The sequence below is a fragment of the Scatophagus argus genome, chromosome 13, assembly GCF_020382885.2.
Source record: "Scatophagus argus isolate fScaArg1 chromosome 13, fScaArg1.pri, whole genome shotgun sequence".
NCBI lineage: Eukaryota > Metazoa > Chordata > Actinopteri > Scatophagidae > Scatophagus > Scatophagus argus.
This window is the reverse complement of record NC_058505.1, coordinates 317874-335587: the sequence shown is the minus strand read 5'-3', so window position 1 is coordinate 335587 and position 17714 is coordinate 317874. Positions and strand designations below refer to the sequence as shown.

The 17714-nt window shown below is 47.3% G+C and overlaps 2 protein-coding genes across 2 annotated transcripts; one reads left to right on the top strand and one right to left on the bottom strand.

Annotated features, from left to right (window-relative positions):
* Positions 1-640: 640 nt before the first annotated feature.
* On the top strand, positions 641-1797 carry sft2d3 (SFT2 domain containing 3). The gene has a single exon (XM_046409713.1). The coding sequence runs from the start codon at positions 734-736 to the stop codon at positions 1409-1411; it is 678 nt and encodes a 225-aa protein (XP_046265669.1). The 5' UTR covers positions 641-733; the 3' UTR covers positions 1412-1797.
* A 265-nt stretch (positions 1798-2062) lies between these two features.
* On the bottom strand, positions 2063-17253 carry wdr33 (WD repeat domain 33). Its single transcript, XM_046409708.1, has 21 exons — positions 17053-17253; positions 13804-14023; positions 13476-13544; positions 13277-13381; positions 13035-13130; positions 12292-12443; positions 8151-8248; positions 7864-7990; positions 7597-7751; positions 7381-7459; positions 7106-7216; positions 6768-6862; positions 6606-6692; positions 5773-5912; positions 5527-5682; positions 4581-5297; positions 4239-4296; positions 3539-3848; positions 3271-3431; positions 2908-3087; positions 2063-2544 (listed from the first exon to the last, which is right to left on the bottom strand). The coding sequence occupies exons 2-21, from the start codon at positions 14005-14007 to the stop codon at positions 2393-2395; spliced, it is 3252 nt and encodes a 1083-aa protein (XP_046265664.1). The 5' UTR covers positions 14008-14023; positions 17053-17253; the 3' UTR covers positions 2063-2392.
* Positions 17254-17714: the final 461 nt, after the last annotated feature.

The window sequence follows — 17714 nt, the reverse complement described above, 5'->3', positions numbered from 1 at the left end:
TATCTAAATGTTTTTGAATGTTAACGATAAAAGTTATGTTGTTGGAATGAAAGTGAATCCAATTAAGGTTTCTGCTCATCTTTAAATATTCACTGTTGTAAATAAACTATGTTTCAAAGAGCTTTTAGAGCCTCACAGACTGGGACTAAGAGTCTTGGTTGTAAAGGAGGGTCAGGGGGACTCAGGTCCAGTCCTGGCTGTCACAGAGACAGGTAGCTGTACATCATTCACCTAACATGTTACTGATGTAACTGATTATAAATATCATTTTATTACTTCTCTTTGGTGAAGCTTTCTTGTTTAACCCTACGAATAAATGTTCACTCTGAACATGAAGTTAATGAGGCAGCAGGAGAGACACGATGAAAAGGAGGCTCCGGTACTTTCGGATCTGTGGCTTCATCTTCACCACACGCCGTTTGCTTTGTTTACAATCCCGTTTACTTGAGGAAAGGTCTGCTGTACAGGTTCACAGCTTGTTCACCTCACCTGTCACATCTGCTTCTGTTTGTCTAAAAACGGAATACAGAAATATAAATGAGAAAAATCTGCGGATTAAAGATGAACTCTTGAACCTGCAGATCCTTCACGACCGGATATCAACAGAGATGTGGTTCTTCTTCTCTCCTGTGGGAGGCCGTGGAGGACAGCCGGAAGTGTACAGAAAGTAACGGAAAACAGAGCGTAGAAGAAGTCCAGTCGGCTAACAGTTAGCCAGTTAGCTCCCTCCGTCATGGCGGAACTAAACCGACAGCTTCAGGAGTATTTGACCCAGTCCAAAAGTGGCGGCGCTAAGACCGTCTCCCAGTCCAGCTCCAGTACCACGGTGGACCTGGATGACCCAGAGCCGGTACCTGGCAGCTGGTTCGGGCGGTGGTCGAGTGCGTGGCCCGGGAGCCGCAGCGGCAGTCAGCCCAGCCAGGGCTCCAGCGGCTTTTCCTGGCCGTGGTCGGCCGAGCCGGACCCCTGCCTTCCGGGCATGAGTCGCCGGCAGCGGCTGGTGGCCTTCGGGGTGTGCGTGGCGTTTTCCGCGCTGTGTTTCGGACTGTCGGCGCTGTACGCGCCGCTGCTGCTGCTCTACGCCCGCAAGTTCGCGCTCCTCTGGTCGCTCGGGTCGCTGTTCGCCATCGCTGCGGTGGCGATGCTGCGCGGCCCCAGCAGACTGCTCGCCGGCCTGCCCACGTCTCCCGGTGCCGCGGTCTACCTGTGCGCCCTTGGAGGGACGCTGTACGCGGCGCTGAGCCTCCACAGCACCGTGCTAACCGCGCTGGGAGCCGCACTGCAGGTCGCCGTCATCGTCGGGTACGTAGTGTCGCTGCTGCCCGGGGGAAGCGCCGGCATCCGCTTCATGGGAGGGATGGCGGCGTCTGCAATCAAAAGGACCGTCACAGGGAAAACCATGCCGATCTGAACGGGGCCTGACCGTCAGAGACCGGACAGGTCTCACAGACCCGCGGCGGAGTCATCAGGCTTAAAGCAATGAAACAGGGTCCTGGGGTCTCCAGTAGGTCCCAGTTGAGGACAAACTTTCAGTACATTCCTCTGTAGCCTGATGGTTATTGATTATCAGCTGCTGCTCACAGATCCTGATGTCAGTCTAATCTTTTTTTTGGGGGGGGGGCAGCTGCAGTTGGAGGTCAGCTGAACCCTGACCAGCAGGACAGACTGGCTGCCGGGGGCGAATAAAGACGTTTCTACTGTAACCTGACAAACTGTGGAACTTTGAACAGTCGTATCTGAGTGAGAGGTTTGTTTGAACGCTGCTGTGTGAGTGAAGAAATAAAAAAACTGAATGTGTTTGGTTTCATCTGTGACTGTCATGTTGGTACGTTAGAGTACAATCACTGTGTATCAGAGTATAATAACTTAGAGTACTCATCTAGTGTACGGTGAAAACTGTTGAAAGTGGAGAAACGTTAAGCAGAATATGTGCTGATTGTAGCCGACGGTTTCTCACATGGAGTCCGTCTCACCTGGCACATAGCAGCTGTTCATTATTTCACACTGACGTCTGAACATTATCACTCACTTCACAAGCAAACCCCACCCGCGGCCACACAGATGGAGCTGAAGTGTGAATCTTTATTGTCCACCTCAGTGGAGTCGGTGAAAACACAAAAACATAGAAATCTTTTACAAAAAGCAACAGGACAAAGTGTTGACTGTGAAATAAAATGAACAGACAGTATTGTACATTAAAAGAAGCCTGTGCTTCAGTGAGGTGGACACAGACTGTCCATCCACCTGTCCGCTCAGTCAGTACGGACCAATCACAAACCACCGTCCTTCACAGCAGCAGAGGTCTGAATGTGTCACATGACCAACAGTTTGTTTCTTGGGCCTGTGGAGGGACCACCAGGAGAAGAGGATTATAGGAACTTTTTCTTAAAGACTACCGGCCCCGTCCGCCCCCCCTCGGTGGTCCTCTGGGTGCTGGTCCTCCCCTCCTGGGAACAGGTCCCGGTCCTCCTCCAGGTCCCCAGCCACTTCGTCCACCTCGACCGGATGGACCGTAACCCCCGTCTTCCCTCTGAGGGGGACGACCTGCGGGGGCAACAGAGACGGACACAAGGTGGACAAAGAGGCTCAGTTTAAAACTTCAAAATGTTATTTGATGTAATTTGACATTTGTCTATACATTGTACTTCTTTATATCAACTAAGGATGAAACAAATTATATTTGCATTACGCTTAATAAAATGGATTGACTATAGGACTTAACTACCCATCAATATTATGATTTGATAAAAGTCAAACTCCTGCTAGCACCCCCTACAGTTCATGACAGCCACAATATGAACAAAATCAGGATTCATCTGCTGTCAAACTGAACTGCAGTAGTTTGTCCTGTTGGTGGCGATGTGAGGACCATGAACATCATACCAATGACTTTGCTGATGTTCTCACCTCCATCAGCTCCCGGTGAGTCTCTCTCTCGGGGGTCTCCAGTTCCTGGACCATCCTGCCATGGACGCTTGCGGGGAGGCAGAGATGCCATGTCCATCCCCTGCATGGAGGACGGGCGCTCACGGCCGGCTGGAGATGACCCATCATGCATCGGCTGACCGTCCCGATAACCATCATGACCTGCAGACAGGAAGAGGACCGCCACATTAAGAGTCTGGAAACATAAATATTCAGAAGGCTCTCAGAGAGAAAAACGTTAAAAATATTAGAGAATGAAAATAAAATGAAGAGTTTGAAGTGGTTACAGGTGATAAAGCTTTGGACTGGACAGACAGAACAGAAACCTGTTGTGTCTCCTCTCACCTCCTGCTCTGGGTGGAACTCCTCCTCGAGGTGGCCTCCCCCTTCCTCCATTGTCCCAGCCTCGACCCACCTCCTCCGGGCCATCAAAGCCTTCCTCCTGGCCACCGTACTCATCAGGGTAGCCTCGAGCTCCGGGCCGGCCGGGGCCTCCTCCTCTGAACCTGAAACACCCATGGAGTCCAGTTCACACCTCTGCAGGGTTCATTCCCAGCTCCTCTCACACCTCATATCCAAGAGCTACGATATCAGACTGAGGAAAGCGTCTCACCGGTCGTCTCTCCGTCCTCTAAACTCTCCTCCGCTGAACCTCTCATCGGGGCCCCAGCTGCCCCCATTCCCCCCCCCTCGGTGTCCTCCACCCCTGTGGCCCCCCCCTCCTCCTCCTTGGTATCCTGGTCCAGGTCTCCAGCCCTCCTCTCCTCTGCTGTGGAAGTCCTGGGCTCCATCAAAGTCCTGCGGCCCACGCCGACCCTGTTGATTGTCCCCCCAATAAGGACCTGAACCCTGGTCTGGTCCTCCAGGACCCTGTCGGTCAGGATGGCCCATGTGGTGGTTGGGTGGAAGCCCCCGAGGGTCACCTTGCATGAGAAGAGTCAACAGTGACTGTGTGGATGCAAACCAGGAAATGTTTCTAACTTTCAACCTGATTATGTCAATTTGCAGTGAAACAGAGAGAAAACCTATTTAAAATGTTAGCATGTGTAGCGCTGTGATGATGATGATGATGATGACTGTAGTTCAGGTCCAGTCATGAGTTCAGTACACGACCTCAGGTAACATGATGAACATGAGACACTGACTGTAAGTGCAGGAATAATACACCAAGTTGTGTTTTTGGAGAACAGATCCCAGTGCAGTCCAACAAAACAGGGCTAAAATTAGAGCCCTGAGGTACGCCAACTGATGTGACAACACCCCCTGCAGAATTCAGATTACAAGTTGATTTTCATGTTTTTGTACCGTCTCACCTTTGTTGCTGGGTCCCTGCTGCCCCATCCCATGCATCATAGGCCCCGAGTTCTGACCCTGGAAAGACCAGACCAGGTTTAAACAGCACTCATTCATACAGTACATGAAGCTAAACCAAAATCTTCTGTCTTTGGGGCTAAACATGAAGGTTGTGTGGGTTTCTGGTTTTGCCAGTCCAGTCTACAAGCTTAAATTGGTTTGAATTTCTGCCAAATGACTGAACCAGCATCTATCAGGTGTACTTACATCTTGAAGGGAGCAGCATGTGGCTAGTTAGCATGAGCTTCATATCAACAGAAAATCTATACACCAGCCCAACCCTACAAAACACGTGAACCCACCTGATGCTCCATATATGGAGGCCCCTGCATATTTCCATGGGGTCCCTGCATGTTTCCTTGGGCCCCCTGCATGTTTCCATGTGGGCTTTGCATGTTACCTGGGGGTCCCTGCATATTTCCTGGAGGCCCGTGCATCCCACCCTGAGGCCCCTGCATGTTGCCCATCCCATAGTTGCTTGGCATGTTGCCGTGTGTCCTGGGTGGAGGGCCCATCATTCCACCCTGCATGGGACCCTGAGGTGGCATCATGTTCCCCTGAGGTGGAGGCCCCTGAGGATCCCTTGGTCCCATTCCTCGAGGAGGTGGGCCCATCATCCCCGCAGGGGGTCCCTGCATCCCTCTGGGCCCCATACCATGAGGCCCTTGGGGACCTATGTTTCTGGGAGGGCCAGGGTGTCTCTGCATACCTTGCGGTCCTGGCATGTCTGGTGGTCCCATCATGCTCTGAGGGGGGCCCTGGTGAGCCTGTGGTCCAGAGGGTGGCCCCATTTGTCCAGGGGGCATGAAAGGAGGCTGCATGCCTCCAGGGCCCATGGGAGGACCCATGTTGTTGGGCATCGTCTGAGGAGGCATGTTTGGGGGAAAGCCCTGTTGGCCAGGAGGAATTGGACCTCCGGGACCTCCAGGGCCAGGGAAGGGGGGCATAGGTCCCTGTCCTTGTGGGGGGCCCATGCTCCCTTCTGTGTTCATCTGGTTCATCCGGTCCATCTTCATTTGCTGCACCAAGAACAAAAGACAAAGAAATGAGGCCAGGCCACTATGCACCTACAGAAGAGAACTCAGACCACATGCTGCAGTAAACAGACACGTGGGATCCTGACATTTACACATTGCTGAATGTTTGAGCTGTACTCAAAGCAGCCTGTTGTGAGCCTGCCTGAGGCGACGCATGCTGTGTTTCTCTGAACCTGTCAATGCAATAACAGCACAGAGTAGAACTGCATACCTCCAGCAGCATGGGGTTGGTGTACTGCAAAGCTGCCATCTCCTGCTCGATCTCTGCCTGAGTTTTCTTCTTCATGTCCACTTTCTGCTCCACCTTCCTGTCTTTGGACAGGTCTCCGCCAGGTGGCATCATGGGTACTTTATTCTCTGCCCAAGCCTGTAGAGAGACGAAGGAGCTCCCAGTCAGTCAGTTCTGTTTGAACATTTTCATGGTCTGACAGACGTCCAGGTGTCAGCAGGTGTTTACCTGTTGGAACTGCGCTGGGATCGGTTTGGCGTATGGGACTTTCTTCTGCGGGACCTTCTTGGTGTCTTTACCCATGACCTCGTCCATGCCCCAGTCTAGACCAGGAATGGACATCTCTACCTCAGGGGCCGTCTCTTTACCTAGAGACAACAGTTACAGCTGATGGGACCCTTCTTAACTCTTTATGAAACTCCCTTCAGGCAGGAGGTTACCTCACGCCACAAGAACAGCTTCTTCCCCTCTGCTGTTGGACTGTTGAACACCAACTGACTAACATGCTGTTCTGCACTTTAGTTACTTCAGTACAGGCACTGATTTCTGCTCATGTCATTATCCACCGGCTGTTCATTTGCACTGTTTACCTCACCTACTTGCACTATACTTCCACCCTGCACTACCTCACTTTTGGACTACCTCCAGAACCATATTTATTTTACTTATTGATTAAAAAAATGATTAAGGTGAAATGCTAATGGTCAAATTAAGAACCTCAAAACAACTAACGATTTGTTTGAAGTCAAAAAAGTTTAAGAAAAAAGTGGCTCCGCCATGAGAAGAATATGAAAAATGTTGAGCTGAAGATAATTTGTTAAGAAGTTTCAAATGAAGCTGTCAATCACATATCTGCGATTGTGTTTCCAAAGAGTAAATCTGCCTTTGAAGAAGACGTTAAAGCATTTTTCTAGGACTAAATGTGATGAGAAGATGTTCCTTTGCTTAGTTTGCTCCTGATGACTTGTGTGCATTTTTGATGGAACTGGGATGAAGCTGAAAGCTTGTTGAGCCCGTTTCCCTCGAGGTTGAGTTTTAGGATGTTCCAGGATAAGACTTACTGCTCTGCTCCTGCTCCATGGCTGCCTTCAGCTGCTCAGGGATCCCCATACCGGGGATGGAGGCCACGCTGTTCAGGTCCACATCATCTGAAACAGAAGAATAAGCAGCTGTGATCAAATCAAACCACACAGACGTGTGTGTTTTGTCCTCCTGCGACTCACCGTACTCCACGCCGTCCTCTGACATCCCAGGCAGCAGGTTCAGGTTGTAACGGTCTCTCATCTTATCACCTGGCCGATTCCTCGTCCAGAATTTACTGAACAACAAGAGCAAATGCAGAGGACATTCAGAGGGACACAAAGCTGGTCGGACATTTTCCACCTGACCAGAGACTGACGTGTTCCTGTGGCTCAGGAGGCGTTAAAAAACTCCCACTGGTCACTAACAGCTGACCCTCAGACAGCATACAGGCCGACATCAGAGCTACCTGCTCAGCACAGATTTATGTCACATGTATTCAATATGTGGTGCACACGTTGTGTATACGTTGTGTGAGTACCTGGTGTGGTCATTGGAACCGGAGCAGAGGATGTGACCCAGCGGGTGCCAGGCCAGACTCCAGATCATCCCCTCATGAGCCATCTCCATCCCTCCAACCTCCTTCTCCACCCTGACACAAACACCAAACAGAAACCAGAGAAGCAGTCAAACCACTGACACATCAGCCTGCAGTCCACGAACTGTGCTGATGCTAAACACCGTTAGTTATTTCTAACGGCTGACTGGAGGTCAGTTTCAGGTCTGGCAGACTCTGCTCTGGTTTCTCATCATTACCCGGTGTGCCAGAAGAGCAGAGAACCATCAGAGCCCCCGCTGGCAAACAGACCCTCATGGACAGGATGCCAGGCCACAGCTGAGGACACAAAAAAAAACCAGAAACGTGTGAGATCACGTTGAGCTTATTGTTTCTATAAAACTTTTCCAGGATCTTCTCCACGCCTCAATGTGTTTCAGGTGGGACCTGGACTCGGTTCTGGTGGGTTTCCTCACCTGTCGCCTCCTTCTTGTGTCCTCTGAACACCTGCAGCTCCTCTTTCAGATTTCTGATGTCAAACAGTTTACACAGGTGGTCACGTGACGCCGTCAGCAGCCAGTTACCGTTCAGGTTCCACTTCACCTCCATCACTGTGTTCTTATGGGCGTGTCTGAACAGACAAACACTCGCTCAGAGGAATGGAAAGAAACCCAACAACTAGAGACTGAATTTCATTCAAGATTTGCTGATCCCAGAACAGATCAGCTTCCTGATGAACTCACAATGTCGCCAGACTCTGTCCTGTCTTTGGATCCCAGAATTTGATTGGCTGTTGGCTGTCTTTACTTCCGGACACCACCAGACCTTTAGTGGGATGCCAGTCGACACACTTTACATCAGCACCGTGACCTGGACACACACACAAGAAGGTGTGCTGAAACAAGAGTGCCAATTCAAATGTCTTCAACTCTGATGTCTGACACACTTCGATATGAATCCACTTCATACACGAGGACTCTTGTCCTCGGGGACATCAGCTGAGTTTAATGCTGCAGCAGCAGTTCTGTACCTCGCAGGATTCGCTCCTCGTGGCAGCGCAGGAAGTCCCAGATACGAACTGTGCCGTCGTCCGAGCAGGTGGCAAATTTATTATCTGTTGGAGAAAAACTGTACAAGACAAGAGGACAGTCATGACACTGACATGAGACCTGATCAAGATCCTGAGCCTGAGCCAAATGAATACTGAAAGGATCCATCATCAATACGTGATACAACTAATGACCCTTAACAAGTTTACTGATTTGACTGAAGCTCTTCATCAGTGTGCTTCTATGAACGGTTTAATTCATAACAAATCAGCATATTTTAGAACCTCTTCACAAATGTACATGACATGTAACTGTCAATGTAATCGACAGATGTCCTGTCAATTAACTCATCAATCATTCTGACCGCAGTGTGGACGATTGGACAACCTGAAGACCCAAACAACAACTCCACAGCGACTGTTCAGACCGACGTCTCCACCTGGTGGATGATCAGTGCAACGACACTCCATCGGCAGCACACACACACACACACACACACACACACCTTCCTCTAATACCCTCACTGAGGAACACTTCAGTGCTGCGTTCACATCACAGCACAGAAAACAGAATTATCAGCTCCACACTAAAGTGTCAGCCTTTCCAGGCTTCTCACACTCCTCAAGATCAACTGCTGTGCGTCTCATGGCAGACTCGGCCTGCCTCACCAGCAGTGATGTGAGACTGGTTTGTCTCCGTAACCGTGGTGAGAGAGTGGTCTACAGCCAACAGGAGAATGGAAGAGTCTGTCCTGTTCCAGTTAAAAAGAAACCCAGAGGAAGGAAGATAACAGTCGGTCGACCCACACATCATCAGCAGTAATTACTCCCACTGCCTCAGGGGGGAGTCAAAAGTTCCACACTGCAGGTGTAAAACTAGAAAGTCAATTAGACGTCAGACGTACCAAAAACTAGTTGAAAACAAGAACATTTAATTTTCATGAGGCTGTTTATTGAGTTTCCATGGAAACAAAGAAAAGACTCTGACACGTTCACATCCAGCTCTGTGTGATGGCGTTAATCTGTGTGCTGCTGTGTGTGTGTTCACTCACACACCACACATGCTGCTTTTCGTTCGGGGACACCGTGGTCCACTCTGTCACACCGTTTTAAACGCCATCAAAAAAACACTCAACACCAGAGCGACAGTTTGTTCATCCAGGCCTGCAAATGACAATTTTGCTTAATTACATAGACATTTTAAATCTTATCTGAAGTTAACAGGAAGCTTCAAACTCCCCAAATGTGTTGGAGTGTGTGTCGGTCACACTGGATGTGTGACCAGGGCCTCCACCCACAGCCTGGCTTCTTCTCAGAGGAAGACACTGACCATCACGTGTTTCAGAGGTTTCATATTATATATATATATATATATTCTAATTCAAAAACTTTCCAGGCCAAATTTTCCCAAATTCACTGACTTTCAAGTGTTTGAAGAAGAGCTAGGAATGCAGTGACAAGCAGTGCTCAGCAGATCTCAGGATGAGAGTGAACTGAGCTGCTCCTTCATTTGTCAAACTGACAAAGGTGAAATAGGTGAAATATTTCAGTTCAGATTCATACTGCAGTCTGCAGTTACCACATTTACTGTAATATTTGGAAATTCTCATATTTGGCTTATTCCTTAATTGACTTTGTTTCTACTTTGTGTCTTTTTGTATCCATACAGCATGAATCGTTCACCCATTTCATTCTCTGATGTTAGTGATCCTGTTCCCTGCTCATCATTAACAGCAGACTGATCCCCGATCAGTCTTAATGATGAGCAGAGCCATGCCTTAGTACTGATCGCTGATCAGTCCTGTTTAAACTATTCGACATCAAAGTGACTGACAGTCTGTGCATCAGACCTGAGGTGCCCAGGTAGACAGGGTATCCAAATTTCTCCAGATCCAAAAAAAAAATCCTCATTTGGAGGATTTAGCCAATCACTGTAAGCGTTCTTCGGTTCAACGCGACGTGTGACTGGCCCTTTAATACAGCAGCTCCAACCCACACAGCGTGTGGGCATAGTTCAGTTAGCTGAAATGCCACCAGAGTGTTGGGACTACACACGTGTGGAGTCTGCTCAAAATATACACATAAAATGTGAACAGATTAATTCAGAAAAACTGAATTAATTACCGTAAAATGAAGTACTCTACTGGTGTGTGTATCATTTTCAGGGTACAGTAAACGTACTGGCATCAGAGGTGCTGTGTGGAAGGCCAAGGCTAGCAGTTTCTACCTGCTTCAAGTCTTTGTGCTAAGCTAAGCCAACAGTCCTGGACATTAGCGTCCACAGTGGACCTGAAACGTGTGACTGTGAGAATCAGAGATCACAGGTAATCCAGGAAGTCCACAGGCACAAATGTCACAATATAAGCAGCTATTTAAATTCTAGTTTCTGTAGCTGATAAACCAAACTGAATCCCACTTTTAACTTCCACGGCTGAAGATGTTAAGTTTGGCTGTCGGATGTCCTGACAGTGAAGACGTGTCTCTGTGGAACCACAGCATCCTCGCTTTACATCTGATGCTCCCTCTCATTTCCGGTCTGTGTCTCTGCTGTCACTGTGGAAGGTCTTGCAGAATTACTAACAAAATGGAACTAATAGCACCACGCTGCCACACGCCGTTAACAAAGCTCAGCGCGAAGTTAACCGGAAACAAACTGGACTGAGTTCATTCCCAATAAAAATGTTTTAATGGTCATTTCCATCATAGCGGCCCTGAGTGACGACGGTCACCTCTTCTTCTACTCTGTGGTAATAACATGCCAACAGAGCGAAGAGCGGACTGCTTGTCCACTGCACAGCTCTGCAGGTGAAGCTGTTCACCTGGATGACGCTACTAATGAAGCTGCCTTGACTCAGATAAACACTCCTGTCACTCCTTCACAGTAAAGGCATCAATAAAGTTCAGCAGTGGACAGCTTTTAATATGAAGCAGCACCAGCAGCTGTGATCATCTGTGCCTGAGGGGCCGGGGGCCCAAACGTGGTCCCTGCGCTCACAGCCGAGCCGGGTTCCGCCAAGTCCTGCTTCCGTTCCGAGAGTCACACAAATCATCCTGGCAGTAACGAAACGCATTACAAACAAGAGAGCCCACTTTCTGGCAGCGCCGGCCAACATACAAACGACTGCCCACAGAAATCACATGACCTGTTCGCCAGGCAGGAGCCTCAGTCACAGCACACACCTGTCCTGCTCCTCATCAGGCAAACATGGAGCCCGCAGGAGACCTGCCAAGGCTCATGGGTAACGTAGCGCTTTGTTTCTACCTCAACACTCCTACAGCTTCACCTGGCAGACAACACAGGAACACCTCACAGCGTGATGCCGTTACATCACCACAAACATTCAGGTGTGCTGTACATGATGACATCACACTGTCCAGGTGTTCCCCTTCAGTTAAAGGAACGTTCACCTGTTTTTACAGTTTACTAACCAGGTCCAGGAAACTGAACGTGGACAGTTTCACTCAGTCCACTTTGATGATGATGTCATCTACGAGCTGATGACATCACAGTGACATCTTGGACAAACTGGAGGCGTGAGGTTTGGAAGATGTGGTTGCTTAGCAGGAAGGGAGGCTCTACTGATACCACCCAGGTGCATTATGGGAACTGTAGGATGCATTGTCTTTGTTAATTCAACGTTATCAGGACACAAAGCTGGCGTATTTACTTTCAATGTAAACATGTGGAATTCAAACCTTTATTTCAAACACCTACAGTGTGCAGGAGCTTCTCTTCATTCACTTTATTTTTATTTTTTAACTTTATTGATTTGTGCTAAAACTTTATTGGTCAAAGTCTGGGCGTTTATTGATTCATTCTTATTTCCATCCTCGTCTCCACCCAAACCAGTGGGCCTACCCAAACCAGTTCAGAATAAATGATTGATGACTTTATTCAACAGGATCAGAGACAAACAGCTCATCAGCCTTCAGGAACAACATCAACAACAGATCACGGCTGTGTTGCAACAGCACACACTTACATCTGTCATTAATCAACCACAGCAACATGTGGTAGGAGGCGAGGCAGCGCCCCCTCGTGGCTACACAGAGATACTGCAGTGCTGACAGTAAGCAGCAGAGACTGGCCTTAACTACAGAAAATGGTAGATTGGGTATAAACCTGGCTTCTCTAATGGCCTCCTTGTGAGCCTGGAACATCTTGACGTTGTTCATGTTGGACTGCCAGTACTTGACGTAGCCGCCGTGGTCTGCCGTCAGCATCCACATGTCGTTATGAGACCAGGTCATGGCCCGAACCGGACTGTCGTGGGCCTGCAGAAGACAGAGCAGAGCAGGAGGAAGGACGTTAGTATGACTGCAGAGACACGCTGCCAGTCGGTGCTCAGAAACTGATCGGGCTCAGACTAAATCGATAAACAAACACACACAGCCGTTCAGTTCAGCCGGAATGAATCAGTAAGCTGACTTAATGTTAAGACGCAGAAGACAGACGACAGGAAGCCGAGCTCAAACCCATCAATGTCATTTATACTATAATGATTACTTTAATCAATGAGAAACTGCCCACTCGTCGATTGAAATGATTTTACCACAGCTGATTCAGCAGTGGGTTCAAAGAAAGGAGCAGCAGCAATCAGAGATGTTCACATGATCATCGCAATCCAACAGCATTCACTTTTGATGAATAATGTGTCATTAACAAATGACATACTGTGTCATCCTCAGCTCATCAGCGCTCACATATCAGAACGTCTCTGAACACAGCACCATCCAACATTTTGTAAAGTACGGTAATCATTTTACAGACGGTCAGTTTGTTACGATCTGCTGCGTATGACGCATGTGTGATACCCTACCATCAAAGTGATGACAGAGAACAGAGCTGTACAGGTGTATTCTTACCTGTAAAATGGTCTCAAAGTTGAAGGTGAGTCCGTTCCACAGAGTGAACTCTCCACTCGAGGCTCCAGTGACCAGACGTCGACCTTCAGGAGTCCACTGGGGAGAAAACAGGAAATACAGTGATGGCTCTGCAACAACCTGAAAAATGTTCCTCAAATGTCTCAAACATCAACCTCATTCACAAAGGTCACATCAGCAAATATTTAATAAGCTTTCCATCAGGAAGTGAGGCAGTAGCTTACCCTGATCACAAACACGGGACACTTGACTTTGTTGGTGGAGGTTCGGACAAACTTTGTGGTGACTGCGTTCATTGGGTTGTTCAACATGCCCACAGGGGGAACCAGCTGAAGCACAAACGCAAAGTTTTCACATTTAGTCCGAACTTAAACTGAAACACGACCAACAAACAAAGGCCTTCAGCATAGAGTCCGAACTCACGTCATTATAACATCCCGCGTCGGGCTGGATGGCTCGGAAGTCTCGATGGTCTCGCTGCCACAAGCGGTTCTGCAGAGGAAACACAAGAACATTTCAGATTAAGTGGAGGATGAGGTGTCTTGGTCCTGCCCAACTCGTCCCAGTAAGAACACATAATGAGCACGTGTGGATTTAGCAAACTTTTAATCAACACACAAATCAAGAGACAAACAGCCTAAATAGGTCAAATAAACGAGATAAATAAAAAAAATAATGCAGCTGAAACAAACAAAATGCATTCCTAGGGTACACCAGGTGATGTGTAACACACCGGAGCAGGTGTTTTTACCTCCAGGTGTCGGATAACAGATGGGTTGTAGTCGATGGTTTTGCGGTTCACAGCCTTCCTCATGCGCTTCCCATCGAAGGTGAGCTGCTGCATCGCCTGCTGCTGGGCGAAGTCCGGCCTCTTGTAGAAGACCTGCCGCGGCGCCTGGTGCTGGAAACGCGGCATGTGGAAGAACCGCTGCGGCGAGCCAACATCTGTCGCCATGGTGACCCCGCTATACCTGCACGACAGGACACCAGGTGGTCAGTTTCTTCCAGACAGGATCTCACAATAAGGAAAAGAAAATCAAAATCAAAGTTTCACACACATTCAGTTAGGTGTGACAGCTCGCTGCATATTATTTCTTGACCCACTTCTCTGTAGTGGACACACAGATGACCTGATATTGATCTGACAGGATTGCAGCGTTTCACTGGACATTGTGAACTCTGAGGCTGGTAAAATAAGGCCACACAGGCTCACTGTAAACTCTGCAGTTAAAATAATTTGCGTTCATCCAGTGACAAACTTGATGACAGAACAGAATACACTGAGTCTGATCTCAACCAAAGATCACCTGTGAAGAAAGACATTCCACTCTGGAACACTACAGCACAACCAGAGTGTTTCTATAGTTTGACTGCTCCAACAGAGTAACACATCTTCTGTACAGATGATCTCCACATCCATTCACATCAGAGCAATAAATGAAATTGATCACCTTCAGAGTTTTGGATCAAGTAGCTCACCATGTGTGTCACATTTAGTATGTGCAGCTGTTGAGGAAATATTTCACTGCTGTGAGGAGGGATTGTTCATAAAACTGGTTTGTCTGTGTTGAACATTTCTGAAACCAATGCGACACGACAGAAAAAAACAGAAAAATGGTGCTCCATAAACAGGCGTTAGATCAGCCTCATAATCAGCACATAATACATAAGTTCTGACTGCAGCCAGACAAACAGGCCTGGTGGTAAATTACTGCTAAATGTGCACGTCCTGCGATACTCCAACCCAAGCAGAAACCTTCAGATCAGACCCACCCAGTCTGCACAGAACAAAAAGAACCCCCATCAATGATAAACTCCAACATAAGATCTCAGAGTATGACATAGGAGGTCACTAAATGTTGGACTGTTGCTTTAAGAAGCTACAGAGTCCAGCAGGTAGTCAAAGATCCTTCATCAGTTCTAATTACCCTCTAACAAGTGATTCACTAAGTCAACCAGTAAAGACCTCAGTGATGTTGCCAGGAATCTGTAGCTCTGTCCACTCAGGACCAAACAACTATGTAAACAGGAAGTCACTGTACCATCACAAGCTGGCATGCTTTCAACAGTTGAGAAACTCAATGATGAGTCTTTTCTAAATGAGTTTGTTTCTGTGTGCAGGTATCAGAGGTCCACTGGGGTTTAGACTGCAGTATTCACGTGGTCTATAATGTGAGGGAAGGATGTGATTATGCAAAGCTAACTGATGTCAGTTAAGTCAAAGGCATTCGGCATGTTGTGTTACTTTACTGAAATGTAATTTAAACTCTTCAACACCGGGTCATCATCAAACAACCTTTATTTCAGGTCAGATGGGCTGAACTGACAGACCAGCAGTGTGAGGGCTGCTACAAGCACCCTGATTCAGAATCAGGAGATTTGTGCCAACATTCAGCTCTAAAATATGATCATCAATACCCTGCTGACAGACAGGACAGCAGCACTGTGGATTTATTCTCATTTTCTACACACTTCCTTCTTTCTCAAGTTCACACGTCAGTCCATAATGAGTGTGTAAAAAATCTAACAAAACATTTAAGACTGTAACTGCTCTGCTGCAGCTCCTCTTTCTTTGCCCCTCTAACGTCAGCTCATTAGTGAAACACTCAGTCACCGATCACTTTAATGTTTCTAACTGACCATGAGGACAACTAACATACATGTACAGCATATGGACACGAACAGACTTCTGCCGAAGTCAAGACCTGAGCAGACCTCTCATTCAGGTATGGTGGAGCACTGAAACATGTCAAAAAACTGCAGCCCAGGACCAGGACTGAGGAACACTGCTTCTTTTCGTTTGTTCCCAGGTAAAATCCTCCACTGCTCAGTTTCTAAGACAGAACACCGGCTCCATTACTGACACAGATATGAACACATATAGTAATACATTTAAACAGTCAGCTATGTTTAAACACATACACAAAGTTCATCTGACCACATCTTTGTCATAAAACCAGGTGTTCCTCAGTCTGTTTCCTGTTGAGCTCCACGATCGGAGGCCTTCACTGGGGTCAGCATTAGGTCTCAGGTCGGCGTCAGACACATTAACAACTTCTACCTCTCACATGTTATCCTTACACTAAGTCTTAACATTTGAGTTTCGCAAAGATAAATCACCGATGAGCTCTGGAAAACGCACAGTGTCTTGTCCCACAACTTTCTGATAACCTGAAACGAATACTGAATTTCTTATTATACTCGAACACCAACTCACACTCGGGACGTTGTTTAGCTTAAATCAATTCTGGTCCATTTCAGGCACCATCAGTTTTGCAAATGTGACACTAAGTGATCATCCAAAATCAGCACATGATCAGAGGCTTCTTTAAACACTTCGGTTTTACATCGTCTACAGATTGTCTCACACTTCAACAAACTTCAGCGGGAAATAGCAGCTGACAATCAGTTTTAACTGAAACTGAACACTCAACACCGCATTTAACACTAATATGGCTATTTCATGGGACAGTTTACATACAGATACAAACTCGGACGCTTCAGTCGTCACTATGACAATCATGAAGGTTCTGAGGTTGTTATGAGACAAAGTGCCTGCAGCACGAGGTTCCGCCGAATCCACGGTCGTTAGCTGATCAGAGCCAAAGCTAACTGTGAGCTAAGAGTCTGGCAGACGGCACGCTGGAACATCTACGTACGGACAGTCCACTTGTGGTTGTGTTTCTCTCAGAACGTTACTTTCTCTAAAACGTAACGTGTTTTACCCGGTGATGCTAACACCGTTAGCCTGTGCAGCTAACTTTGCTAACAGGCTACGCGTTAGCAGGCTCTCACCTTCTAAACAAACTCAGACACTCTCAGACACTTTGGCTGTAAACTGAGCTAAATGTGACATTCGTAACAGAATACGAGGCACGAATTCGTTATGGATGTGCTCTTTTCAGTGGTATTCTGCTGGGTTTAGTGGCCGGAGATAAATGGCGGATCGGTGCTGGAAGTCGTCGTTACAACAACAACGCGCTGCAGCTAAAAAACTCACCGACAATCTCCGCTGCTGAGTTAGCTATCTAGCGCTCATTAGCTGGCTAGATTCTTCTTTACGCCTTTCTCTGAAGAAACATGAGCGTCTCAAACTTTATTGAACTGAAATTAAGAAGGTTTGTCACGTTAGCCACCAGCGAACTGCATCATGACGATTCTTCTTTTCGGCCCTGCAGAAAAGCATGTCGGGTGATTTTTACAATGGGCGGGAGAATGTGACGCAATCACGCAAAGAATACTGGGAAACCGAGTTTAGTTCCATTCACAGTTCTCCTATTTATGCCTTGATACAATTGTCATTTGTTTCATTTTGTTCAGTTTCATTTTATTGCTTTAGTAAGGGAGGTTTTCCTTGCCACTGTCTGCTTGCTCGGGGGTTCAGGCTCTGGGTCTCTGTAAAGCATCTAGAAACAATTTTGATTGTATAAGGTGCTATATAAATAAATAAATTGAAATTGAAATTAGTAAATTTGCATTCTATTTTGTTAACTTTGTTAATATATGCACAATTGTATCCTGTGTTTTAGTGTGTGTTCAGTTAAAGTTGGTAATACAGATAAGCATATTAGTACTGTTGCGTGTTTTGCTATTTGTATACCACTACTACAACTGGAAATTAGCTGTTTGTTTTAGTTCTGTTATAAGCTACTTTATCTGTTC

What these genes read in the sequence shown, in the direction of transcription:
- sft2d3 (XM_046409713.1), top strand. Translation starts at nt 734, where the DNA reads ATGGCGGAACTAAACCGACAGCTTCAGGAGTATTTGACCCAGTCCAAA.
- wdr33 (XM_046409708.1), bottom strand. Translation starts at nt 14,007, where the DNA reads ATGGCGACAGATGTTGGCTCGCCGCAGCGGTTCTTCCACATGCCGCGT. An exon ending in CTGCTCTTCTGGCACACCGG is followed by an intron (nt 7,217 to 7,380) that starts GTAATGATGAGA and finishes TGTTTGTGTCAG; the next exon opens with GGTGGAGAAGGAGGTTGGAG. An exon ending in TCCCAGCGCAGTTCCAACAG is followed by an intron (nt 5,683 to 5,772) that starts GTAAACACCTGC and finishes GTCTCTCTACAG; the next exon opens with GCTTGGGCAGAGAATAAAGT.